Below are 25,495 nucleotides of genomic sequence, written 5' to 3'. Positions count from 1 at the left end.
ATTCCCAAATTAGAAAACATAAAGGTTAAATAAAAGTGACTTGGACACTGAAGACTTTTTTCCTACATTGAAGTATGAGACTTTGTGGTGAGATAACTGATGAGTTACCCATAATCTTATGTGTGCTCTTTACTCATTGCCTAAGTAAATTTCATCTAATTAAAACTTTCATCATGTTAAATATAATAGATTCCTCGGATGGGTTGAAGGCCCAGAGTTCTTTTCTTATTGCTTAGTAATGACCTCTATATTCCATAGGAAGGTCTTCAGAAATTTTAAGCATTTATATGAAAGTCGTGGTCCAAATTTCTACTTTGTTTCCCAAGATTAATTGATTCAACAAACATCTATTGAGCACCCTTGTATCAGCAACCCTGGTAGTGGAGTGATAATACAGTAGTGAGCAAAACAGGTACAGTGTTTGCACTACAGAGCTTACAGCCAACTGGAGGGAACAGACACTGAATAATTACAAATATGACAAATGCCATGAAGAAGATGGGCAGGGTGCTATGGGAATATGTAATAGGTATAGCTAACCTAGCTTGATGGGAGGTGGGGCAGAGAAGATTTTTCCAGAGAAGTTCAAGTTTAGGCTTGAAGCATAAGAAGGAAGAAGAGTTATCTAGATAAGGGAACAGCTTGTGTAAAGGCTCTGAGTAGAAAAGAACACCACCCATTCAAGGACCTGAGAGAAGGTCACTGTGGCTAGAGTGCTGACTTCAGGAAACGTTAGAGAAGAGGCAGGCAAGGACCAGATCACATAGGTCACCCTAAGGATTGGGGACTTTATTCTGAGGGCAGTGGAAAGCCAATGGAAAATTCAAGCCAGGAATTAAAAAATGTTTTAAGCTTAAAATAGCTAAAATGTAGACTATAAGAATATATTAATTCACTAATTTGCTCTGGAATATGCTCTCATATCTAGTAGTCCAATGATAGTAAGAATTTTTATAAATGCAGGACAAACTATCTAGGTTTATAATATGTAGAATTTTTCTGTGAATAGAAAAGACCCTAGGATAGTTAAGCAAAGCAGAACAGGACTTGGGTACATATAAGTACCCAAGTAAGCTTTGAAACGTATGTCCTGAGTTTCTTTGCTTTTCATCTATATCACATTTTAACTTGAATTGAAAATAGAAGTGGTAAAATAATAAAGGCAGGGAAAGGAGGAAGGCATGCATGTGTGTATGAGTGTGTGTGCCCACGTGTGGTTTCTTATGGCTTTGAAGAAGAGCAGATTTATGACAATATCAGTATCACATTCTCTGTGCTCAAAAATAGTTGTCTCCCCTGCAGAAATTAGGAAAGGAGAGACTATATAATAGGGAAAGATTTTTTTTTTCTTTTAGTGGTGTGTTCTAAGAAAAAAATATGGCAGCTTCTGGGTAATACAACAGATTTTGACATGAAATACATTGATTTTAGACTATGGACCCCGAGATGGTTTCAGTAGTACTGTGCTTGGAGTAGTAAAGAGATCCATGAACACCAAGGCCTTTGGACAATATAAAGTGTAAGAGGCTAAGGTTTTAATTTTCTTTTTTAATACTCTTTGGTCTTCCCTATGGGCATTTCTTTTTGTCTTCTTCAGATGGCCTGCATTCATTAAATTAGTAGATAGGATTTTAAGGTGTGGTTCTTTCCCAGAGGTATTTTCTTACTGGGAGTTGAGAGAAATTCTTGAAGATTAATAAGATTTCTGGGGGCTTCCCTGGTGGCGCAGTGGTTGAGAGTCCGCCTGCCGATGCAGGGGACACGGGTTCGTGCCCTGGTCCGGGAAGATCCCACATGCTGCCGAGCGGCTGGGCCTGTGAGCCATGGCCGTTCAGCCTGCGTGTCTGGAGCCTGTGCTCCACAACGGGAGAGGCCACAACAGTGAGAAGCCCGCGTACCACAAAAAAAAAAAAGATTTCTGTTAGTAAATATTAGGAGAGTGGAGGAGAGCTAGCTAGCTCTGACTACCATTCTCTGTCACCTCACTGTCTCCCAAACTAGGAGTTTCTTCTCTTAAATCTTGGACTGCAATGCTTCCTGACCGTTCTGGAGGAGGCTCAGTGACGCCTTCTTAGTAATGAATGAATAAATTCACACTTGGTGAACTGTTTGAGAAAGGCTGCTGACCCTTAGTCTGAGAAATCTTGAGCAACAGGAGACCTGAGTTTAATGTCAATTTGTATCTGTCTCACTATTTGAAGAGAATGAATTACTTACTTGATTCAACCACTTAGCTCCACACCTGAAGTGTAGTAATGAGGAGAACATGGGCCAGCTTCATATACATCGTGTCCTTCAGTACTGCAATTGACAAAGCATTCTCATCAAAATAGAAACACATTAAGTACCTACTGTACACATGATTGGGAAACAATCAGAATATGTAGGTTAAATATTAAAATAAATTAGTGCTTGTTAAGGTTTCATGGAACAGGTGAGATGTGTATTATTATAAAAAGGGAGGAGGTTTACTATGTATTAATTATTAGGCTACCAAAGCTCTGGGTAAATTTGATAGCAATGTTAAGAGTAGCTTCTCGGCAAGTACTTGGTGCCAGGTTGAAAACTGGTCACTCTGTTTACTTGGGCAGAAATGTGGTTATATTAGGCTGCTTTTAGTGATAAATGGTTTTTAAAAAGTTTCAACCTTCTGGAATCTGACTCACAATGTCCTGATATTGTGTGCTTTTCTGTATTCTGTGTCATGGATAAAGAATCTATCTTTCAGCACTGAATAAGAATAAATTTGTGTATGCGGTCAGATTTATGAGTATTACAAAGACTAGATAAACTATTATTTAAAAAAATAATTTTATGCTGCAGTAGTTCTAAATTATTAGTTTTAGCTTGATGTAAGGGCAGAGGGCAAAAAATAAATTGACGTTCATCAAGTACCAGTGTTGTATGTCAGGCACTCATATAGTCAGTCACCTATATTATCATTAAAGTTCACAGGAAGCCTGTAATACGTAATGTTTCCATTTTGGTCAAGGAAGAAACTGAACTTCAGAGACTGAGATGGCAGAATTCGGATGCACACTCAGGTCTCCTAGCTTATGGTCTTTCAATAAAATCACTTTGGCATATACTGAAAAATTTAAGATTATGTAGGATTAAACAAAATGAAACAGCTTCTCATCTATAATTTCTTTTGGTTTAGATGTAATCTTTATCTGCAGGGGGGAAAAGGTGAATAATATTGCAGAAAGGTACTTGTATTCTACAAATCTGTTGATGGGTTCTAGTAGAAAGAGATGAGATTAGAAAATGTACATTAAGCAATATGTAAATTGGGGGTCATAATTCTTCTGAATCCTATTGATTTTTTAACGGTATTTTCAAGATGGGCATCAATGTTTTACAATCTGTAAAATTAAATGTTACTATTCTATCTAGTTTGTAGGGACACTAAAGCTATTGAAGAACCTTGAAGCATTATTAGGAAAGCTGCTATAAAATATAAAGATGGCTTATATGTCTGACCTTCATCTGTGCACTTAAAGCACTTTGTTCTTACCTTAATTTTTGCACCCATAATATTGCATCCAAATCACGTCTCTATTCTCTGGTATCTCTACCAGAAGGTGGGTTCCTCCAAGACAGGGACCATGTCTCTTCCATGGTAGTATCCATAATAACCTGGACAGTGTCTGAAACACAATAAATGCTCAGTAATGTTTATCAAACAAACAACACAACAAAAGGATTCATTTTTTCCAACCCCAGTTTCCTTATCTCCAAAATGAGAAGATACTAATAGTTTTCTAGATCATCAGGTGGGACATGATATATGCTCATATACTGTTGACTGGAGATATAAGGCACAGACATAAAAAGTGTTATTAGGATGATTACTAAGGGGGTGGTTATTTCACACAACATAAACTTTTATTCTGTTTAAGATCTTTTTAAAAAATCTAACCAATAAATTTCAGGAAGAAAATCTAAGGTATTTTAGGTAATATGTAGTCATAATCTCCATCCTTGGGCTCTCAGGGTTGAAGAAAAGCCGGATCCTAAACCAGAGATGAGAACAATCTTTCACTAGGTGGCTCTCTTTCCCATGAGTGGGCGGCCCCTCGGTGGGTGGAGGGACGACACGGGGCAATGTACAGCTGCAATCACCGCGTGTCACACTGCATCACAGTAGGCGCATGAAGCACGAGGGGCATAGTTCAGTTTCTATGTCGTTAATGATAATCTGTCCTTGGGATTTATTTCAAAGTAGCTTGTACTTTCATTTCTTCCAAACCTACCCATAGACGTTGGCCCAGTCTTTTAATAGGTGTGGTCTCAGAGAAGGATTTTGATAGCGCCTTTTCACCTAGCATGAAAGACAAAAGGAATCAGGCACCCCGACCGAGCCAAACCAAAATAGCCCATTAAAATTATTTTAACTGTCCAGTGAGGGCTGCATTCCTGGAGGGCTTTATACCGTTATACATCCTAAAGTACTTTGGGACAGCTGTTTAAACGCCTCCACAATACGAATGGAAAATATAATTTGTAAAATGTCAAATAATTCTTTCAAACCACTAACACGACGACTTCTCCAGCTACTTTTCACACACTCATTATTATTGAGCCTTTACGTTATTCTGCTTTTTTAGCCTCAAACATGAGACAAAATACACATAATTAACATTCAAAAAGATTTGTTCTAAGAATGAAAATCCTTTTCCTAGAAGCCTTTCAAGTATCTAGGTTTTTCTTGATACTATTTTACCCAATGTTTTCCTCTCCAACCCAAAAGATACATAGTGACAAGTTCTAAAATACTACAAACGCCTGAGAGGAGGAAGTTTGCAAAGGAGAAAGGAACTCGGAGGTCTGTTTTTGATAAGAAAGGGGGACTCACATTGGGGGGGTGCCTCTCAGAGGGATGGCGGTCGTGAGCATCTCGCCACGTCCCCTAAGTGCTGAAAAATCACTTGTTAGCCTTCCAAGATGAGTTCCCACTCTCACGCTGGCCTCCTCGCGGCAGGAGGTGGCTAGTGAAGGCCGCGTGGGGGGCTCGCAGGAGGCTAGGTCGCCGAGAGTGTGTGTGGGGTGGGGTTTGGGGGATTTCAGTAAGGGGTCGACCCGCCGGGGAAAGTCCTATGTCCCCGTCAGCAGAAAAGGGATCTCGGCAGTCGTGTGCCGTTCTCCTCCCTCAGGGACCCCGTCCTGGCGGGACCCCGCCTCCCAGTGCCGGGGGCGGTTGTGGGGAAACCCCTCGCCCGCCTCGCAGCCTAGCGCCGCCGCATCGCCTAGCCTGCTCCAGCCCGCCGCCCACCAGCCTTCAGGCCCAGCATCTTCTGCGTAGGCCCAGCCCTCCCCAAGCCCGGCACGGAGAGGAAAACTATGGAGGTGGTTCCCGCCCGCAGGCGGGTGGAAAAGCCCATGGTGAATGCCTCGGGGTCTCCCCCATTGCTGCGGGAAAGGGAAAGGGAGGAGAAAATGAACTTCTCCGCCCAGGAGAACTACCCGGATTCCCAACCAGGGGGAGGCCTTTAGATGGAAGGGAAGCCAGGGGGAACCCTGGGCACTTTCCGGGGAATCCACTCGCCAAGGGAGGGTCATTCTGTCTGCACACATTGGTTACTATGACAATACAACTACAGCCTCCAGTTGCCTTTGCAGCTGCTTATCCAATCCGATTGGTTTCTTTTCTCTTCATCCCTGGGCTCCACCCTATCCCCTCCAACAGCCTCCCTGCGTGCAGGGGGTGGGGCCACAGAAAAGAGGAGGGGGTCCTTAGCTTCACTCTAGGGCGCGAGGGCAGGCCCGAGACAAGGGACTGGCGGCCGGAACTGTAGGAGGAAGGGGCGTCGTTTCCGGTAGGGAAGAGTGGAGGAGTGGAAAAAGGAAGAGAGAAATCGGGTGGAGTGCAAAGACGGGGGAAGACTTTGAGTGTAACTCCCGGTTGATTGGAGCTCGATGTTCTCGGTGAGGCTGGGTTGGCCCCTTGCGCGGGAGAAGCTGGGTGGATTGGCCGGAAGCCGCCAATCGCCTCCAGTGGGCCGCTCAGCAGCCGCACAGGCGCCCCACCGCTAACTGATCCCAAGAGGGAGCGCTACAGAGCGGCGGAAATCACCCGGAGGGACCGGCGCCGCTGAAATCTCGCGAGAGAGCCCCCCCTTCCTTCCTCTGCTTCTCCCTCCTCTTTCCCCCACCCCTATCCCTTCTCCCTCCCCCTCCCCCCTCCCGGGTCGGAGTGTCCCTGAGCCCCACGGGCCGGAGAAGCAGCGAGAGCAGCTATCCCCGCTCCCTCCCCCTCGCCTCACTCACCCCCAACCCCCGCTGAGCGAGGAGGAGCCGGAGGAGAGGAAGATGGCGGCGGCCGCCAGCACCCGCGGTGCCGTGGGGCCGCTCCGAGGAGCCTGAGAGACCCACAGAGGCTTCGCGGGAAGACGCGGCGGCGGAGGATGAGCCTGCAGAGCGCGCAGTATCTCCGGTGAGTGCCGAGGCCGGCCCGGTACGTAGCGGGGAGCGGGCCGAAGGTTGGGGCATGGAGCAACAGACACAGAGGTGGTATGTCCGGGGTGGCGGGGGAGTTGCTGTGTTCTCTCCTTCCTGGGCAGGGAGGCGGGGGCTGCGAGGATCAGCGGGAGGGGGCGGAGCAGGCACACACTTGGGTGCCTAGCCCCTGCGAGCAGGACTGAGTTCCAGCGGAGCCGGCTAGTCTCGGTGAGGAGAAGGAGATTAGGGAAGCGTGAGAATGTGTGTGTGCGCGCGCCCCGGGTCGCGGGCTCTCTAGTGAGGGTTGGGGGGAGGCGGCGGCGACCCGGAGTGGAGGTGGGTGTGGAGGTGTCTGATCCCGGTGACGGGGAAACGTGGTGTGTGGGATTGACTGGAGCGATGAATGGGGAGAAGACAAGGTGGAAGTCTGCACACCTGGGGTGTGTGTGGGGCCGGGGAGGGAGGACTAGAGGAGGGGGAGACCGCAGGAAGCTGGAGTTTGTTCTTCATTCTGGGGTTGGAAGTACTGAGGAATAATGTCATCTGTAGTTAGTTGGCGGAGTGCGGGTGGAGGGCATAAAGAAGGGAATGGGTGAGGAAGTGAGAAAAGAAGGAGGCATTACGGATGCGGTTGGGTTCCCCCGAAGAAACTGGGTTAGAATCAGTGCAGTCGGGAGATACCATTCTAAGAGTCGTGTGGATTCATTAGAGTGGTGTAAGGAACTTGTATGTCGAGGTAGAGTGACGTATGGGTGCAGAGTGAGAAAGTATGTGATGTGTATCTGGGGAGGGTTAAGGGGGCGATTGACACACATTGTAGGAGGAAGAAGATGCAGACACATTGGAACCAAGTACATGGTGGCGAGAGCGTATTGCACCAGCTATTGTGCAGCTAGGAAGGTTCCATGGATGCAGAATAAGAGCTTGGAGGTAGAGGTAAATGAGGGTCAAAATCTTGATGACAGAGAAAAATAAGATTGTCAGAGCCTGGGATTAATTGGGAAGTTGCCACTGCTTAGAAAAGGGGAAGGAAGATCCAGAAACGGGTCCTTTTTGTCTTTCAGTAGCAGAACTAAGAAGGGCAGGCTTATGGGAAAATGACTTTAAAAGTGGTTTCATACCTTGTGGAGGAGGGAATTGGACGGGGTAGAAGTCTGAAATGAGCAGAAAAGTCACTTTAGCTGTTTAGTGAAGTGAAAGTATTGATATGTGAGTGGATCCCTGCATGTATGTTTCAAGAGAAGGTTTGTAGTTAGGTGATACATGAGGGTAGCTATTCTGCTTTTGAAAGTAGTAATCGTTTTATTAAGCAGTGTGTGTAGAGGAGGGAATGATGAGATCTTTCAAGTATGGTGGAATGCCTGAGTTTAATAACACACATCATGTATGCTCAATAACTGTACAGTGGGTAGTTGGAATGATACCTGTATATCGAAGTCCTTTTTCTCCTTTATTATCCCTTTGTTGTTTAACATATCAGATAAGCTTAATAAATACAACTGTGGCAAAGATGTATGATAGATGCTATAGAGAGGAGATATGGAAACTATCAGGACAGTCCTTAATTTTAGGGAATTTGCAGATTAGTATATATTAGGAAAGTAAAATATGGTAAGGATCATGAAAGATGCCAGTTTTATAAGAGTCCAAAGGCAAGAGATTACCTGAGCAATTGAGATGAATCAGGAAAATTTCCTTTGTTTATTTTCTCATTCATACACATGATTCATCAGTCATTTTGTTGATCACCTATATGGGAGGCATTATAATAACTTCTGAGAGTAGAACAGTGAGAACTCCACCCTCCTCTTGCAGAGTTTACAGTTTGTTAGGCTTCAAGGAGAAAATGGCACTTAAAATGGACCTTAAGGATAAACAGTATTGTGAGAAGTGTGTATTGAGAAGGAGGAATCCAAATGTAAGGAAACTGAGCAGAGATATATGGAAAGGAGGGTTGGGTGCTGGGGGAGGTATTCAGTCCAGTTAAACAAGAATGTAAGGTGATGGAAAAACTTAAGAGTTTCATATCTTATTAAGTTTGACCCCCTTCTTTTTACAGATGAAGAAAGTATAGCCCAAAGAAGTTAAAATTGTTGAGGATCATATAGTTGGTTTGTGGAAGCTCTAACTCAAATGTAGGTCTTCTAACTCCAGATCAGCTATACTGTGTGACATCCATTCTTTCCACAGGTATGGCTTGAGAGCTTACTGTACTCTAGGCACTGAGGATTCAGTGGTGAACCAAAGAGTGAACATGGGAAAGTATTTTCTAATAGAAGGATACAACAAATGAACATATGAACAGATAAATATGTTTACCAGGTGGTGACAAAGTACTAGGAAGAAAAATAAAGCAAGATAGGGATGTGCTGTTTTTTTATAAACAAGCGTGGTCAGGGAAAGCCTATTTGAATCAGGTGCCCATATTTGAGAGTATCTTGAATATTATGGTCTGTAGTTTATGGTTAAAATGGGTGGACAGTGGAGAATCTGAGATGATTTGTTTAGAAGGGAAATCACATGTTCATGGCTATGTATTAGGAAGATGAATCTGTGTAGTGGGCAGTTAAGGGTTAGAAATAAGGTGGTAGCCGTGGGACTGGAAAGGTATAATGAAAAGCAGATTGGGAGAGTGGTGGTATTTTTTTTTTTTTTTGAGTGGTGGTATTTTTAATGGGAAGATCAGTTGGCTTTGAGAGGCTTCTGTGTTAATGTATCTTATGTTTTTAAAGTTAGCATGGTAAGGAAGACTTACCCTTAGGTTGCGGAATCAGTAGTAGACACCTTGAGATGAATTTAGTTCATTGAAGGAGGGAGAAAAGAATAAGAATGAACACAATGTTTAGCCTAAATTTTCCAGCTAAAGTTGAATAGGCAAAACTGAACAGGCATAGGATGTGGAATCACTTAAAAATTCCTGAGAGCCAGTCTTTTCTCAATCTTGTTCATCTATCCTAAGTAAATAAAGCAAGTCTTAGGGCTAATAGTAGTCTGAGGCTAATGGGAAGAGATAATAAAGTAAGGCTTGCACCAGCCAGAATTTCCCTCTTTCTCTTCTTTAGATAATCATTCCAGTAAAGTGCTGTGAATAACTTAGTGGTTACCAGTGGGCGTGGAGTGGGGTGCAGTATAGGGGTGGAAGAGTGGGAGGTACAAACTATTGGGTGTAAGACAGGCTCAAGGATGTATTGTACAACATGGGGAATATAGCCAATATTTTGTAATTACTGTAAATGGAAAGTAACCTTTAAAAATTGTATTAAAAAATAAAGTCTGCTGTGAGAGACTAGAGACTATGTTCAGGGAAGCATTATGTTCACTTTCTTTTCTTTGATGCATATGGAACCATTGGTTTTTATAGACAACCCAGGGAGAATGCTGGGTATTGCTGAGTGAGCGTGGTTGGGGGTATAGCAGTTTTTCTTTGTGACTTTCACTTTAGGAAGAGTTTTGTTGTCTACCTTTGTCAGCGGTGTACAACCATGACTGGGCAATTTTTAGACTGCACAGCTACAGATCTTCCCTCATGTAGATGAAAATTAGTTTTGTCTCAGCTGAATTAATTTCTTAGAGTAAATGAGCTGGGGTGTCTGGTGTTGAAATGGTGGGGTGGTAAGATGGCAGTTTCAAAAGAGTGAGAAATGAGGATGTGCAGTAAGAAGCATCAGTAAGACAAAGAAAGAGGGAATTCAACAGCAAGGGGACTGAATTGGTCTTGACTTGTAGAAGTAGAGCATAGATGAAAGGAGAGGAGACCTATCCTCTGGATGGGTGATGTTCTGGGCAAGAAAGGATGATGAAATTTTTTTTGTTAGAAGGGAAGTGTCATTTTTTGAAATAGGAGACCCAATAAGACTCCTATCCAAATGATTAAGTTGAGAATACTTTCTTATATTTTATAAAAATAAGAAATGGTCTTAAATTTGGGGCTTCTAGACTGTATAACATTGGAAATTTAATACTCGGATTGAAGAAAATTTAAGTGTTTTCTCTTTTGATTTATGATAAAATGGAAAGATTTGTAAAGACTTGGACATCTTTGTTGAGTAAAAGAATAGGGTGTATTGAATATAGTTCATTTGAGAAGGGTGGAAGAAGGGTGAGAATAGGCCATAGAGAAGATAGTAGGTGAGGTATAATTTCATGCTTTAAGAGAATAGCACTTGAAAGAATAGAAATATGGAAATTAACATGTCAAAGTTGGAAAAATGGGTGGGGGAAGTATTGAAGTACCATACAGGAAAGGTATCATTGAAGTTGTTTTGGAAGATGAGATAGTGGAATAATCATAGCCATAGGGGATATCAAGCAGGTCAAATCTGATGGTACAAGGTGGCACCGGTGCCACTGAATGACATCTGCTGTGACTGTGGGAGGCAACTGTTCATACTCCCCTCCCTCTTTCCTCTAGTGTTCTCTTCTTTTTATCTTTAATTTCTTTTTATGCTGAAGGTTTTCCTGTGGGATCCACTTGAAGTTGATCCCTGGCGTTAGACCACTGACAGGAAAGGCCTACAAATTGTCTGTTTTGTTAGAAATTTTTTGCATGATACCTCTGTGGGTGGAGAGGTGCATTCCAGTTGCACATTTCTTTGTCAGAAACTTTGTTACCAGAAGTAGAAGTAATATAACATCCACAAGATTGTTTTTCTGAGACAGCAGAAAAATGGCTGTCATTTAAGTACTAATTAAAATATCCAGTATATTGTAAGATAAAATATGTCACTGTAAATCTTGAGACAGAGGGAGGTAAAGGGAGGGGATGAGACTGGATAAATTAACAAGCAGAGTCTTATTCTAGCCTGGGGAGGCGAACAAGGTCATGGGATCATTTGGGAGAAATAAATATACTAAATAGGGTGGGCTCCAGGTTCTGGAAGAATCTGGTAATGCTGGACTGGATATTCACTGTTGCTAGAAGCTTCAAGAAGTCCTATAGCACACACTGATATTAATTCACATGGTTGAGAAGTCGCCCCCTGACCCATCCAGCCCCTTCCCACTCCCATGCCCAGGATTTAAAATAGCTTTGGTCCCAGAAAATCAGCCAAACATGGCCGATTTACCAAACATGGGAAAATTGTTTGAAAAAAAAATGACCTTCTCTTGAGGCTTTATAAGTCTATTTTTTGTTATAATAATGTTAATAGCATTTTACCTGCTTGGATATTAACAGGCTAAATTATTTTAGCAGTTAATTTCTGCCTCCCTTGTGGTTTCGGTTGGATTCAAAATGTATACTTCCTGTCCTAGCCTGTGTTTCGTTGCTTTCTAACAGCTGCTATGTTTTACCTTCATGGTAGATGAAGCATTTGCTGAGTTTTTGTTTTGTTTTGTAAGATATGTTATAATAAGATATGGACCCACTAGTGTAGCAAGTTTGTCATGAGGCAATTTTGGGGTGAAGGGGAGTTCAGCCTTGAAAAGGGATAGTTTGTTTTATGGTGGAGAAATACCATTTGCAGCCTCCAACTACATCTCTAAACGTGGCTAGCCTTTCAGACTTTTGTTATTGGTGGCATGCATGAGTACCTGAAAGTTTAGGTGGATTTGTTTAACTGATTGATCTTTTTCAGAGAATACACTATTAAGCAGATATCTTTTGGATGGTGGATTGTTCATCTGTAGGTGGGTATTTTGGCAGATGGTCATCACATATTGCCATTTAAGTTTTGTAATCAAGCTATATTTTAATTTAGTTGCTGAATTGTTGTGGATAGACTTAACAGTGATCTAGGAGGTTACATATAACTAAGAAGGGCTAATCAACAGTTACAGAAAAATACAGGGATGGCATTTTGGCAAACATGTCACATGGTAAGTGAGAACTTGTAACCAACTCCTTTCTTGTTAACATGTAAGTGGAGCTGCGTAGGCAGGTTGTTTTCACCTTCCCTGAGACCCAGTTTTTAAGTCAGTGGAAAGAGTAGGTGACTCCGTTAAGAAAACTTTAGGAATCTCAGGTAGACTAAGTAACAGTGTTGTTCAGGGTTTGTGCTAGATAATTCCTTGTTGCAGGGTGCAATCCTGTGCATCGCAGGATGTTTAACAGCATCCCTGGCCTCTACCCACTAGATGCCAGTATCATTCTCCCCAATTTGTGACAACCAAAAATGTTTCCACATGTTGCCAGAAGTTCCCTGTGGGTGCAGATTCACTTAGATTCATGTTTTTTTCTTCTCCTTAAAGCCACGGATTATTTCCAAGGCTTCTCTTAGCAGTTTTCTCTTCGGTAGTAGTAGGCTAGTTACTATGTTTAGACTTCACCCATAGAAACTTGTACAAGTTTTAAACATATTTTTTTAAAAGTTGTGTTTTATTTTACTGGCAGTTATTGAGCACTTACTATATGCAGAGCACAATTATAGGGGCTTTGCCTATGGGAAACTCAAAGATACTAGAGAAAGACATTTAAGTAACTGTAATAGGGGATGAACTGGTAAGTGATATGATAGAGAAACAGGTACTGTGTAAGTTTAGGGAAAAAGAACTTTATTCCAACGGAGTTGGGGTGAGGAAGGTATCTTGGAGGAGGTGAGATTTTATCTGGGTTTTGAAATATGGATGGGAGTTTTAAAAAGTGGATTATTGGGTAAATTGACATTTCAGGCATCTCATGGCTCCTTTATTCCAAATACATTTTTAAAAATTTTATTCACTCCCATTTAATATATGACATTAGAATTCAGGCCAGGCCTTTCTAAGTTTTTCTTGCATAAGATTGGTTATGGACAGAGAACTAGAGATATGTGAAGTGGTAGTTCCTGAAGACTTGATGGCTGGTATAAGGTCTCGAAAAGGGAAAAACAGTTTGGCTAGTTGAGTCCTGCAGAATGCCTTTCTTTACCTCTGCTCTTGCTTATATATTATTCCTCCAGAACCTTATTTCAGATGTGCTGTCTCTCTTCTTTTAGTCTTTTTAATTATTCTGTTTACTAGTCTTCTCTTTTGTGGACCAATATCAGCCTTCTGTTAAAAATTCTTTCCTGTTCCCGTTTTCCTTTTAAGCTCTGTCCTTCCTTACCTTTCCTTTATGGCTAACAATTTCAAGTGTGCCCTGTACTGTGTTTTCCCTTTTTTTTTTTTTTTTGCGGTACGCGGGCCTCTCACTGTTGTGGCCTCTCCCGTTGTGGAGCACAGGCTCCGGACGCGCAGGCTCAGCGGCCATGGCTCACGGGCCCAGCCGCTCCGTAGCATGTGGGATCTTCCCGGACCGGGGCAGGAACCTGCGTCCCCTGCATCGACAGGAGGACTCTCAACCACTGCGCCACCAGGGAAGCCCATGATTTCTTTATCTTTAAATTGAACATTGATCTCATAAAATTGTGGTCAGCCTTTAAAAAAAGTTCACATATGTTTACTAAATTCCGGTTCTCCTTCAGACTCCACCACCTGTCCCCCCCCCACACACCCCCTCCAATTAATTTTGCATTGCTTCTATTTACAAGCATTTGTATGTGGCTTTCCCTCACTTCAGCTCCTTAGTTTGGCATTCTTGGCCTTCCATAAAATGACCCTCGTCTATCTCTGTCACATGATATCTCCTTACCTCTTGAAAAGAGTCAACTGCCCTAGCTAGAGTAACCTACTCATTGTCTTCTAAACATGGTTTATCCACTCCTGCTTTAATCTGTCTTCCAAGGCCATTTCCCCTGCAGGAGGTACTATCTTCCACTCTCTTAAGTTTCACCTTCTGTGGGAAAATTTCATGTCCACCCGGGTGATTTCTGCAGTCATTGACTTTCTGTAGCATTTCCTGTCTCTCAGTCATTTGGTACTTATAATTTCTTAAATTTGTAGTGACCTCTTTTTTTTATATAAGTGAATTATCTCTGCAGCTAGACTGAGTATGATAGAGATCATGTCTCAGCAACTTTTAAATGCGTAATGTACATAATGGGTGTTGAATAGAGTTTTCATGCTTTGTTTCATTTTTGCAAAACATTTATGGAATACTTACGAATGCCAGTGCTAGGCTCTAAGAACATAAAGGCAAATGAACTGGTTTTTGTTTCTTAGGCTAGTGGTCTCCTGAGGGAGATGTTGCACAGATATTTCAATATACAATTGGCCCTCTGTATCTGCAGGTTCCACATTCGTGGATACAACCAACTGGATGGAAAATATTGGGGAAAAAATTTTCAGAAAGTTCAAAAAGCAAAACTTGAATTTGCCAAGTGCAGGCAACTGTGTACGTAGCATTTACATTTTATTTACAGCTATTTACATAGCATTTACATTGGATTAGGTATTATAAGTAATCTAAAGATGCTTTAAAGTATACAGGAGGATGGGGAGGATGTACAAAGGCTATATGCAAGTACTATACCATTTTATATAAGGGACTTGAGCATTTGGGGATCAATCCCCTGCTGATACCAAGGGGTAGCTGTAATGTGGTAAATACCAAGGTAAATGTTTTCAAAGGATGCCATGAGTATATTGAGGGAGGTGGAACTTTTACTGCCTGGGAGTTCAGAGATAGCTTCTGGAGTTGAACTCATGAGTTCAGTCTTACAGGATGAGTAGGGTTAGTCAGGTAAAGAAAGAAGAGAAGCTTTACCGGCAGCATCCGACGGCAGGATGTCTCACAGGAAGTTCTCCACTCCTAGGCATGGGTCCCTGGGCTTTCTGCCTCGGAAGCACAGCAGCTGGCATCACGGGAAGGTGAAGAGCTTCCCCAAGGATGACTCTTCCAAGCCCGTGCACCTCACAGCCTTCCTCGGCTACAAGGCTGGCATGACCCACATTGTGAGGGAGGTCGATAGGCCAGGGTCCAAGGTGAACAAGAAGGAAGTTGTGGAGGCTGTGACCATCGTGGAGACGCCACCCATGGTCATTGTGGGCTACGTGGAAACACCTCGAGGCCTCCGGACCTTTAAGACCATCTTTGCTGAGCATATCAGTGATGAATGCAAAACGCGCTTCTATAAGAACTGGCATAAATCTAAGAAGAAGGCCTTCACCAAATACTGCAAGAAGTGGCAGGATGTAGATGGCAAGAAGCAGCTGGAGAGGGACTTCAGCAGCATGAAGAAGTACTGCCAGGTCATTCGTGTCATTGCCCACACCCAGATGCGCCTGCTTCCTCTATGCCAGAAGAAGGCCCACCTCATGGAGATCCAGCTGAACGGAGGCACTGAGGCCGAAAAACTGGACTGGGCCCGAGAGAGGCTAGAGCAGCAGGTCCCTGTGAACCAAGTGTTTGGGCAGGATGAGATGATTAATGTCATTGGGGTGACCAAGGGCAAAGGCTACAAAGGGGTCACCAGCCGTTGGCACACCAAGAAGCTGCCCCGTAAGACCCACCGAGGGCTGCACAAGGTTGCCTGTATTGGGGCGTGGCATCCTGCACGGGTGGCCTTCTCTGTGGCTCAGGCTGGGCAGAAAGGCTACCATCACCACACCGAGATCAACAAGAAGATCTACAAGATTGGCCAGGGCTACCTCATCAAGGATGGCAAACTGATCAAGAACAATGCCTTTACTGATTACGATCTGTCTGACAAGAGCATCAACCCTCTGGGTGGCTTTGTCCACTAACTACGGTGAAGTGACCAATGACTTTGTCATGCTCAAAGGCTGCGTGGTGGGAACCAAGAAGCAAGTGCTCACCCTTGGCAAGTCCTTGCTGGTGCAGACCAAACGGCGGGCCCTAGAGAAGATTGACCTTAAGTTTATTGACACCACCTCCAAATTTGGCCATGGCTGCTTCCAGACTGTGGAGGAGAAGAAAGCATTCATGGGACCACTTAAGAAGGACCGAATTGCAAAGGAAAAAGGGGCCTAATGTCAGAACAGATTATACAGCTGGTAGAATCCAATAAAGTTATTTTCCAGTGGGGGGAAAAAAAAGAAGGGAAGAATGTAGCAGGCAGAATGAGTAAATGCTTGGGGACTGTGTGTTGGAGGAACTCTAAATCTCGTTCTGCATTTCCTTTGGGAGTCTAAGGTTCTCTTTCAATAAACCTTTCATTAGTCTTACGGGAATAATTTATACTTAAATGGCTGATGTTTGTTGTATATATTTCTACTAGAATATGAAGAGATGAGAAATTTATGTAATGCCTCCAGTATTTCCTTTAAGATACATAAATATTTAAATTTCCTTTCCATGTTTTTGACAGTAGCCTCATCTTAGGCAAAAATTAGTTGTTTGGAACATTACTAAATTATTATGGGGGGAGTTTTAATGAATACATGAAAATTCTGAAAATAACTTTGAGTTTATAGACTTATTTTATAGAATCCCTCACCTGTTGAGATCAAACATGGAAGGCAGAGGTGCGGAAAGGAGTTCTGTAGCATTGGGGGATGAGATCAGAACATTAAGTGAAGTCTCTTTGGATTTAACTTTTTCAAATCTGCCATAAAGAAAAAAAACCGTTGTAGACCCTTTTTGATCATTAACATTTTGTTCCCACAGTTCTTGATGGCAATTTTCCCTTCTGTAGTGTCTGTCTTAAGTGAGAAGCATGATTCTGAAATCTATTATATTTAAAGAATTGCTGTATTGATGCATTAATATCCTCAGTCTATTTCCAAAAACTCCATGGGTTCACTGACCATGTTGAATCCTTTTTCCATCCCTCCTCTTCCCAAAGCCCTACTATTTCAGTGCTGTATTAGTTGGAATATAGTATATTAGAATGTGTTTTACTAATACTGCTTCTTAGAAAGGTCATGAATTATTATTTAGTTCTTCACCAGGCAACAACTAACCAAATTTTCTTTGAGATACTGTGTGGTGATGAGGTATAAGATAATCAGAGTAAAATGGAATTGGAAGATGGTATTCAAAGAAAAGATGAGTTAGAGGTATACTTACTTGAAAATTTTTTTATTGCTGGTGGGAAAAGATAAAAAGCATAGTGCTAAGAGAACCACCACAGGATGAATTTGAATATAAAAAGTATCTTAGGGCATCTGCAAAATTTTGTACTTCTGCACACATACAGTTTGTGTAGATATTTTAAAGTGAAAATTTTGTGTTTTAATATCTAAAATACATATTTCTCAAATTCTGCTTAGTTTAGGGAATTCCCTGGCGGTCCAGTGGTTAGGACTCTGTGCTCTCACTGCCGAGGGCCTGGGTTCAGTCCCTGCTCAGAGAACTAAGATCCCACAAGCCACACAGCGTGGCCCAAAAAAAAAAAAAAAATTCTGCTTAGTTTAGATAACTGAAATAATAATATTATTTGTCTAAAATAATCATTAGTTTTGCTTTGCTTCTCCATGAAAAAAGGTCAGAATATTAAGAAGCACAACTCAGGCATATTGCCTCAGGTTAAGGCATATTGGTCATAGATTCTGAAAATGTTAACATGTTTGTCACTTGCTAATTAAAAATATGTTAATTAATTTAAAAATATGTTAATTAGGTTGTCTGTAAACCAATACAGGGGTTTTTTTTGGCTTCCTATGAAAACGACATAGTGTAGTGAGTTGAATGAGCAAAGCCTTTGAATTAAGATTGGCCTAATTTGTATTTAGGTTGTCCTGAGTTCAGATCCCAGCTCTGCTGTGTTACCTTAAACCTCTCTAGTTTTAGCTCTTTGCTCTGTATTTTCCTGTCTATAAAATGACAATGATAGAAGTATTGGGAGAATTACATGGGAAGATGTATATATAAAACCCACCATAGTTCTAGGTGGGTAAAGAGCCTAATTTATGCATTGTTTTCATTTTCTGCATTTCTGAATATGAATATATACCTTAAAACTTGTAGTCTTTGAGTTGGTTGGCAGCAATTGTGCCTTAAATGGGTATAAGGTAGTTGACAGGTCTTAACTCTGAAGTAGGCTGTTTATTCCTCAAGAGTATCATCTTACATTTTACTAGTGCTTTATACTTTTCAGAATGCTTTTATATAATTGTCTTCTTAAGTTCTTCTATCCAATAACCTTACATAACTGGGTTGGCATTTTGTAGAGAAGGAAAATGAGTACCTCATTAGTGGCAGAGTTGGCATTGGCCTTAATCTGCTCCCTCCTTGTCCACTGTACACACTTGGGCAGTGCTTTTAAAAATGAAAAATTTTCCCTTTTGGTATCTGTTTGCCATTGATGCTGTCAAGTGGTATAATATGTATATATAATTCAGATGATTCACGATTAGTGTTTGCAGATTAATATATTAGAAAACATATTTCTTAAAAATTACTTTAGTTTTTAAAAATTTCACGTGTAATATAGATCTGGTTCTTGCCACTTCTGCATCCAGGAAAGTAATACATACTTGTTTTAAACAAAACAAAACCCAGAAAAATTTAAAAGTGATCATATAACAGTGAAAGAGAGTGCTAATTATTGCTGGGACATCAGGCATAAATCTGGACTGTTCCAGGCACACAGGAACTTATAGTCACCCTACCATCCAGGGTTGTGTAGCCTTTCAGTTATTTTTTTATATGTATATTAGCATTTGCATACTTGTATAAACATATGTATGTATATAGTTTTAACAACTGGGATTGTTCTCATTTATATAGTTTGTAATCTTTCTTTTGTCACTTGACATTTTATCAAAGACATGTTCATAATTATATATCTAAAGCATCATTGGAAACATCAGCATGCTGAAAATTACAGGAGTACTGTAATTTTCTAAACTGAATTCCTAACAATGAAAATGTGTGTTGTTACCAATACTTTATTATTATTAAAAAATGCTGTAATGAACATCCTGGTACACACATATTCTTGTGCATGCTTATTTGAATGACAAGATATGCACATTTCAAAATATTTTATTAAGCGTGGTAGGCAGAATAACACGCCTCCCAAAAGACGTCTACATCCTGATCCCCAGAACTTATGAATATATTATGTTACATGGCAAGGGGAAAGAAATTAAGGTTGCTAATCAGCTGACCTTAAAATAAAGAGATTATCATGGATTTTTTGGTGGGCCCAGTGTAATCACAAGAATCCTTTAACTGTGGAAGAAGGAGGCAGAAGAATCAGAACCAGAGAGACATGACTTCCCTGGTGGCACAGCGGTTAAGAATCTGCCTGCCAATACAGGGGACATGGGTTCAAGCCCTGGTCCGGGAAGATCCCACATGCTGCAGAGCAACTAAGCCTGTGTGCCACAACTACTGAGCTTGTGCTCTAGAGCCTGAGAGCCATGACTGCTGAGCACACGTGCCACAGCTACTGAAACCCATGCACCTAGAGCCCGTGCTCCACAACAAGGGAAGCCACCGCAGTGAGAAGCACATGCACCGCAACGAAGAGTAGCCCCGGCTCGCCTCAACTAGAGAAAGCCCGCGTGCAGCAACGAAGACCCAAAGCAGCCAAAAAATAAGTAAATAAATAAATTTAAAAGAAAAGAAAAGAACCACAGAGGATAACATCCTGTTGGAATGGAAGGGGGTCACAAGCCAAAGAATGCAGGTAGTCTCAATAACAAGGAAAATGCAAAAACTAGGTTTCTTCCCTAGAGCCTCCAGAAAGCAGCGCAGCCATGGTGATACCTTGATTTTTACCGAGACTCACTCAGGCTTCTGATTTTCAGACCTGTAAGAGAATAAAATTTGTGTTGTTTTAAGCCACTAAATTAGTGGTAATCTGTTACAGCAGCAATGGGGAAATAATGCCTGGTAGATGTTGCCAGAAAGTTTGTACTGTTTATTCTGGCCCTAGCAGTGTTTGAAAAGTACCTGTTTCTGTACATCCTCATCAGTACTGAAGGTCTCATGATCTCACCTTTTTTTTGAAGCAGATTCCTTGATGTCTTGTATTACACACAGACAAGTCTATCCTATACTCTAGCATTTCCCAGAGTGTATTCCGCTGAACATGGGAAATTCATATATGTTAGGGTTCTCAGTATATCCAAGGCAAAATAAATTTCAAAATACGGGGTTAGACTGAATTCTTTATTTAAGACTTCTCATAGTTTGTAACATGCTAATGTGTATTATGAACCTCCAAGAGGGAGATAGAGGTTGGTGTTTCCAAAGCTATGTCACAGCTCATAGAACTGATGTTTTCTTAGAACACTCTTTAAAATGCAGCTCTCCTTTTTCTCTTCTTTTCTCTCTTAATCTTTCTTTTTAATATATTAACCTTTATGTATGTCCATATTATATCTTAGACTTCATTCTTCAGAATTCTTCTACCTCTAAAGTCTTCTTACATTCAACCATTCCATTTTGACCACAGCCTGATCCGCATTAATCCAGCTGCTTCTCTGTTCAGGACTTCCAGTGTAGATTCCAAATTTTTCGCTATTAGTCACTTCCTGCTCTTTTCTTTTCTTCCTCCTCCTGTTTTTGCTCTTCTGCCCATTTTTTGATATATTACTTTAACCTGTCTTACCAGTATCCTCAGTCCTCTTGTCCTCCCAGCTCACTTGTCTAGGAAAATCTGCTCTGAATGATTCTGAAAATATGCTGCTTTGGGTATTATGGATAGCCTCACTGGAAAAAAAATCTTACAGACTGCCCAGTTGTTTAAATGCAGTCTTCCACTTCAATATCTATTAGTTGATTTTCCCCCCAGTTTTGCCCATTTCTTTACACTAGTTAAACTTTTGCTGTTTTATTGAAGTTTTACTGTCTTAGCAAATGGTCTTTATTTGAACATAAAAATAAAAACCTTTTGGTGGGACTGATCTGCTTCCTGTTCCTTCCTCTACTAGTCCTTGCCTCTGTCGCTCTTAGAAAAGAAAAGTTTCTCATCTTCCTTATTAAGGTAGTTTTCTTTGTTTTTGCTCTGGATCTCATAGACTTTTTTTTTTTTTTTTAATTTACTTTTGGCTGCGTTGGGTCTTCATTTCTGATCACGGGCTTTCTTTAGCTGTGGCGAGCTGGGGCTACTCTTCGTTGCGTGTGCGGGCTTCTTATTGCGGTCTTGCTGTGGAGCATGGGCTCTAGGTGTGCGGGCTTCGGTAGTTGTGGCTCACAGGCTCTAGAGCGCAGGCTCAGTAGTTGTGGAGCATGGGCTTAGTTGCTCCACTGGCATGTGGGATCTTCCCGCAGCAGCGCTCGAACCTGTGTCCCCTGCATTGGCAGGTGGATTCTTAACCACTGCGCCACCAGGGAAGCCCACAGACTTTTTTTATGTTCAACCTTTTCCCTCCTTAATTGGAGCTTTGTCATAAACATTTGAGCAAGCTTCCCTTAACCTGTCCTTCCCTAGCATTTGTTCTATATTTATCTTCCCCATTTATCACCTTATAAACATGGTCTATACTGACTCCCTCAACCCATTGTTCTCTGGTTTCTACCCCTACCTTTCCACTGAAACTATACTCGGTCAGGTCACCAAAGGTTTCTGTTTTTAACTCCAAAGACTCTTTTTTTAATTGAGGACAGGGACTGTTTTGCTAACACTTGTATCCCTAAGGCCTCTGCAGTGCCTGATGCATAGTGGAATCTTTGCATATATTTGATGAATATTCATTCAAAGCATGTATGAATGTATTTCAGTTTACTAATGTCTGTTATGACTCTTTGCTCTGGCCTTGTTTTTGTCTTCATGTGTTTCCTTGGTTTGTTTTGTTTTGTTTTGTTTTCTAACTCTATTTGAATTTGGTACTTTTTCTATTTGTCTTTTTCTTGTTATGTTCAGGATAATTCTTATATCGAAAGCTGTTATCTCTCATGGGATTTACCTTGTCAGTGTGTTACTTTGCTTTCAAAAGTGAAGCTATATTATCAGAAAGTTTAGCCTGATACTCCAAATATGAGCATTAGCCAAGCACAGCACTTAAAGGTATAGTGATTTAAGAGTAAGGCCTTTACTTTCTGGCAGCCCTGAGTGTATGATCTTGGGTAAGTTATCTAACCTTTTGATTCCAGTTTCCTCAGTGTTAGAATGGAAATAATATGTTTCCTAGGGTTTGAGAAGGAATAAATTAGATAACAGAGTAAAAGTTCTTAGCATGGTGCCTTATACCTGGTTAAAAAAAGAAGCAGTAGGACTTCCCTGGTGGCGCACCGGTTAAGAATCCGCCTGCCAATGCAGGGGACACAGGTTCGAGCCCTAGACCAGGAAGATCCCACATGCCGCGGAGCAGCTAAGCCGGTGCGCCACAACTACTGAGCCTGCGCTCTAGAGCCCGCGAGCCCCAACTACTGAGTCTGTGTGCCACAACTACTGAAGCCCACATGCCTAGAGCCCGTGCTCTGCAACAAGAGAAGCCACCACAAGGAGAAGCTTGCACACCGCAATGAAGAGTAGCCCCCGCTCGCCGCAACTAGAGAAAGCCTGTGCGCAGCAACAAAGACCCAACGCAGCCAAAAATTAAATAAATAAATTTTTAAAAAACAGAAGAAGAAAGTTACATTTACTTACATGTTTATTATTTCTGACACTCCTCATCTCTTTGTGTAGTTCCAGGTTTCCATCTGGTACCATTTTCTAACAGCCTCAAGAGCTTGTTTTTAATATTTCTTATGGTATTGATCTATTGGCATCAAATTTTCTCAGCTTTTGTGTTTCTAGAAATATCTGTTTCACCTTCAGTTTTAAAGGATATTTTTGCTGGATATAAAATTATAGTTTGATAGGATTTGGGGTTTGTTCTTTTTTTTTCTTTCACGAGTTTAAAGATATTATTCCATTATCCTCTGGCTTGCATTTTTTCTGATAAGAATTTTGCCATTATTCTTATCTTTATATTTTTCTCTGCCTGCTCTTAAGATTTTCTCTTTATCATTGCTTTTCAGCCATTTGATTACAGTGCCTTTGTATGGTTTTCTTTTGTGCTCAAATGCTCAAAGTTTATTGAGCTTCTTAGATATCTGGTTTTATAACTTTCATCAGATTTGGAAAATATTCCGTCATTAACTTTTCAGATATTTTTTTGTGTAATTGATATGAGCCAGATATGGTATAAACTCTTAATTTCTTTGGATCTGTTGCCTAAGTCAGCTGGTAATTTGATTTTGTTAATATGCTATAGAATTGTATGTTATTTACTGTACATTTTGCAACTAAAGAGGTTTTTTTTTTTCTTCTTGTTTAGCAAAGAAGAACTTAAAAAGTGGGTTTTGTGTGATGTTGGAATCACAGTGAGGCTAGGCTATATTTTTTTAGGCTATAATTGTTGAAAATTGAGGTCTGTATTGCATCATGGAATAATGAATAAATGAAGTTTAGGTTCTGGAATTCTGATACACCTGGATTTGAACCCCACTATCTTTGTGATTTGGGGCAAATTTCCTAAAATCTCTGAGCCTTTGTTTCTTTATTTATTTATAAAATTGGAAAAATAGTAGTTACCTCAGGTTGCTATGAAAATTAAATCGATAATGGTTTATGTAATCCACTTGTCGATTACCTAGGTCCCCAGTGATTATTAATTTTCTTTATATATTCACTTTAAATTTTATTCTTTCATTCAGGGACCTTTTAAACATTTATAATATTTAACCAAACCCCTATGGCATTCATGAGACTATACTAATGAGCTTGGGTTTTGTCATGAGGTATTTTCTCCTAGTCTTTTTCACTGAAGTACAACTAAAGTCACATGCTTTGGAAGTATGGAGCCAAAGTCCACATAGACCTCCTGCATGTTTGAAATTTCTCTTAAGACTGGTGTTTTATTGTTAAAAATTATGAATAACTTTGTCTTCTATTCTAGAATTGATTAATGTGCATTCTTAGCTTCAGTATCCTCATTTTAGAATGAGGATAATAACACTTACATCTTAGGATTGTTGGGAAGAGTAATAATACCTATAATGATAATAATGACAATAATAGCTAACAGTTTTGAGGGCTTATTTAACAAGAAACAATCCTAGGTGTTTTATTTCTGTTACCTCATTTAATCCTCAAAACATCTCAATGAAGAAGGTACTTTTATTATCTCCTTCTTACTCCTGACAAAACTGGGGCATAGAGAAGCAGTTTTCCTAAGGTTATACAGCTAATAAGTGGCAGAGCATCGTTAGAACCCAGGCAGTCTGAATATAAGGTACTTAACTACTACATTTTATATTCCCATTCTGTGGGATCAGGTGTATAGAACATTTAGCATAGAATCTGCTACATAATAATTTTAAATGTAAGCAGTTATCAGTATTCAATAATAATTAATTTATTTTGTCCAGATCTTTGAGTTAACTTGATGTCTCTAAGAAATTGTGTTATGTCTTTCCTGTGGCTTGAGTTATTCCCGGCATGCCGTTGAGTGCAGCGTGATACCCAAGCCCATGCCTTTAACCACTACTTTCTACTGCTTCCTCTTTCCTTGTTGGTCTGTGTCCACATTAGAATTTAAATCTGGTAGGAACTATAATCTGTTTTGTTCATCATTGTATACTTCGTCCTTAACACTGTATCTAGTACATAGAAATGACCAAATCATTGTTCAGTGAGTGAATGAAGATCTAAAACCTGCCGTTTTCAGCTGGTCTTAGAATGTAAGCATTATTTATACCATCTATAATTGTGGTTTAATTACTTTACATGTTTTTCCTTCCATAAGCAGTCCAGTTTGGACCAACCATCTGCTCCTGTGTTCTACAGGGCACTTTCACCTTGGTGCTGCAAGAGCCCTGCTGGGTAACTGGTTTCTGTCTTATAGAGATCACTCAGCTTGCAGGCAGGGAGGGAGATTAGAATAACACTTTGATCCCAAACTAGAATTTTAGAAATATACAAAACAGAATTTTTAAATGTGTATTCCAAAGAAACTAAATATAAAAAGGAAAAAAAGCTTTGATATTTTCCCTTTGCCTTTGACATTAGATCATTTTAAATAAAGAGAAAATTTAACTTTCTTCAAGGGGGTTCTCTGTTATTGTGGGTTAACTCATATTTTCCTCCTCTCCTCTATCTAGAATGTCTTAAACCATTCTACCTTATGAGAAATTGGATGTTCTTGCAGATAGTCATTGTGGGAGAAAACGTTTCATTTAAGTCCCAGATGAGGACCGGAAACTTGAAATCAGAGGAGCATCTGAAATCAAGTAATATTAGGTAGGATGAAAATTACAAGGGATTTCTACATGTTTGTATTCCTTTTAGAGATATATGTTAAAGTATTCATATACTATGAACACTAGTACAAGAATTAGAAGCTTTCTGAAGCA

At 40.8% G+C, this 25,495-nt stretch overlaps 2 protein-coding genes and 1 pseudogene across 11 annotated transcripts in view; 2 read left to right on the top strand and 1 right to left on the bottom strand.

The window, feature by feature from the left end:
* The window catches only part of NMNAT2 (nicotinamide nucleotide adenylyltransferase 2), a 195,156-nt gene extending 188,755 nt beyond the window's left edge, over positions 1-6,401 (bottom strand). Inside the window, exons 1-4 of one of the 2 annotated variants that reach the window (XM_024732404.1) lie at positions 6,271-6,397; positions 4,257-4,324; positions 3,518-3,650; positions 2,218-2,301 (exon numbers count right to left, since the gene is read on the bottom strand). The gene's annotated coding sequence lies outside the window, so the exon portion shown is untranslated. Of the gene's footprint in view, positions 1-2,217; positions 2,302-3,517; positions 3,651-4,256; positions 4,325-6,270 lie in introns of both variants that reach the window. The other variant, XM_024732405.1, reaches the window with a different exon arrangement.
* Positions 6,160-25,495, top strand: part of SMG7 (SMG7 nonsense mediated mRNA decay factor) — a 68,111-nt gene continuing 48,775 nt past the window's right edge. For 5 of the 9 annotated variants that reach the window (XM_024732394.1, XM_024732396.1, XM_024732391.1 and 2 more), the window contains exons 1-2: positions 6,299-6,436; positions 25,244-25,382. In XM_024732394.1, the coding sequence (XP_024588162.1) occupies positions 25,267-25,382 (116 nt within the window). In that variant the 5' untranslated portion in view covers positions 6,299-6,436; positions 25,244-25,266. Of the gene's footprint in view, positions 6,437-8,500; positions 8,632-25,243; positions 25,383-25,495 lie in introns of all 9 variants that reach the window. The other 4 variants (XM_024732392.1, XM_024732389.1, XM_024732395.1 and 1 more) reach the window with 4 other exon arrangements.
* On the top strand, positions 15,010-16,264 carry LOC112391169 (60S ribosomal protein L3 pseudogene; annotated as a pseudogene).

This window comes from Neophocaena asiaeorientalis, unplaced genomic scaffold (assembly GCF_003031525.2).
Source record: "Neophocaena asiaeorientalis asiaeorientalis breed wild unplaced genomic scaffold, Neophocaena_asiaeorientalis_V1.1 scaffold119, whole genome shotgun sequence".
In the NCBI taxonomy this organism is placed as follows: Eukaryota; Metazoa; Chordata; class Mammalia; order Artiodactyla; family Phocoenidae; genus Neophocaena; species Neophocaena asiaeorientalis.
Note: the sequence above shows the minus strand (reverse complement) of the source record. Positions and strands in the feature narration are given on the sequence as shown.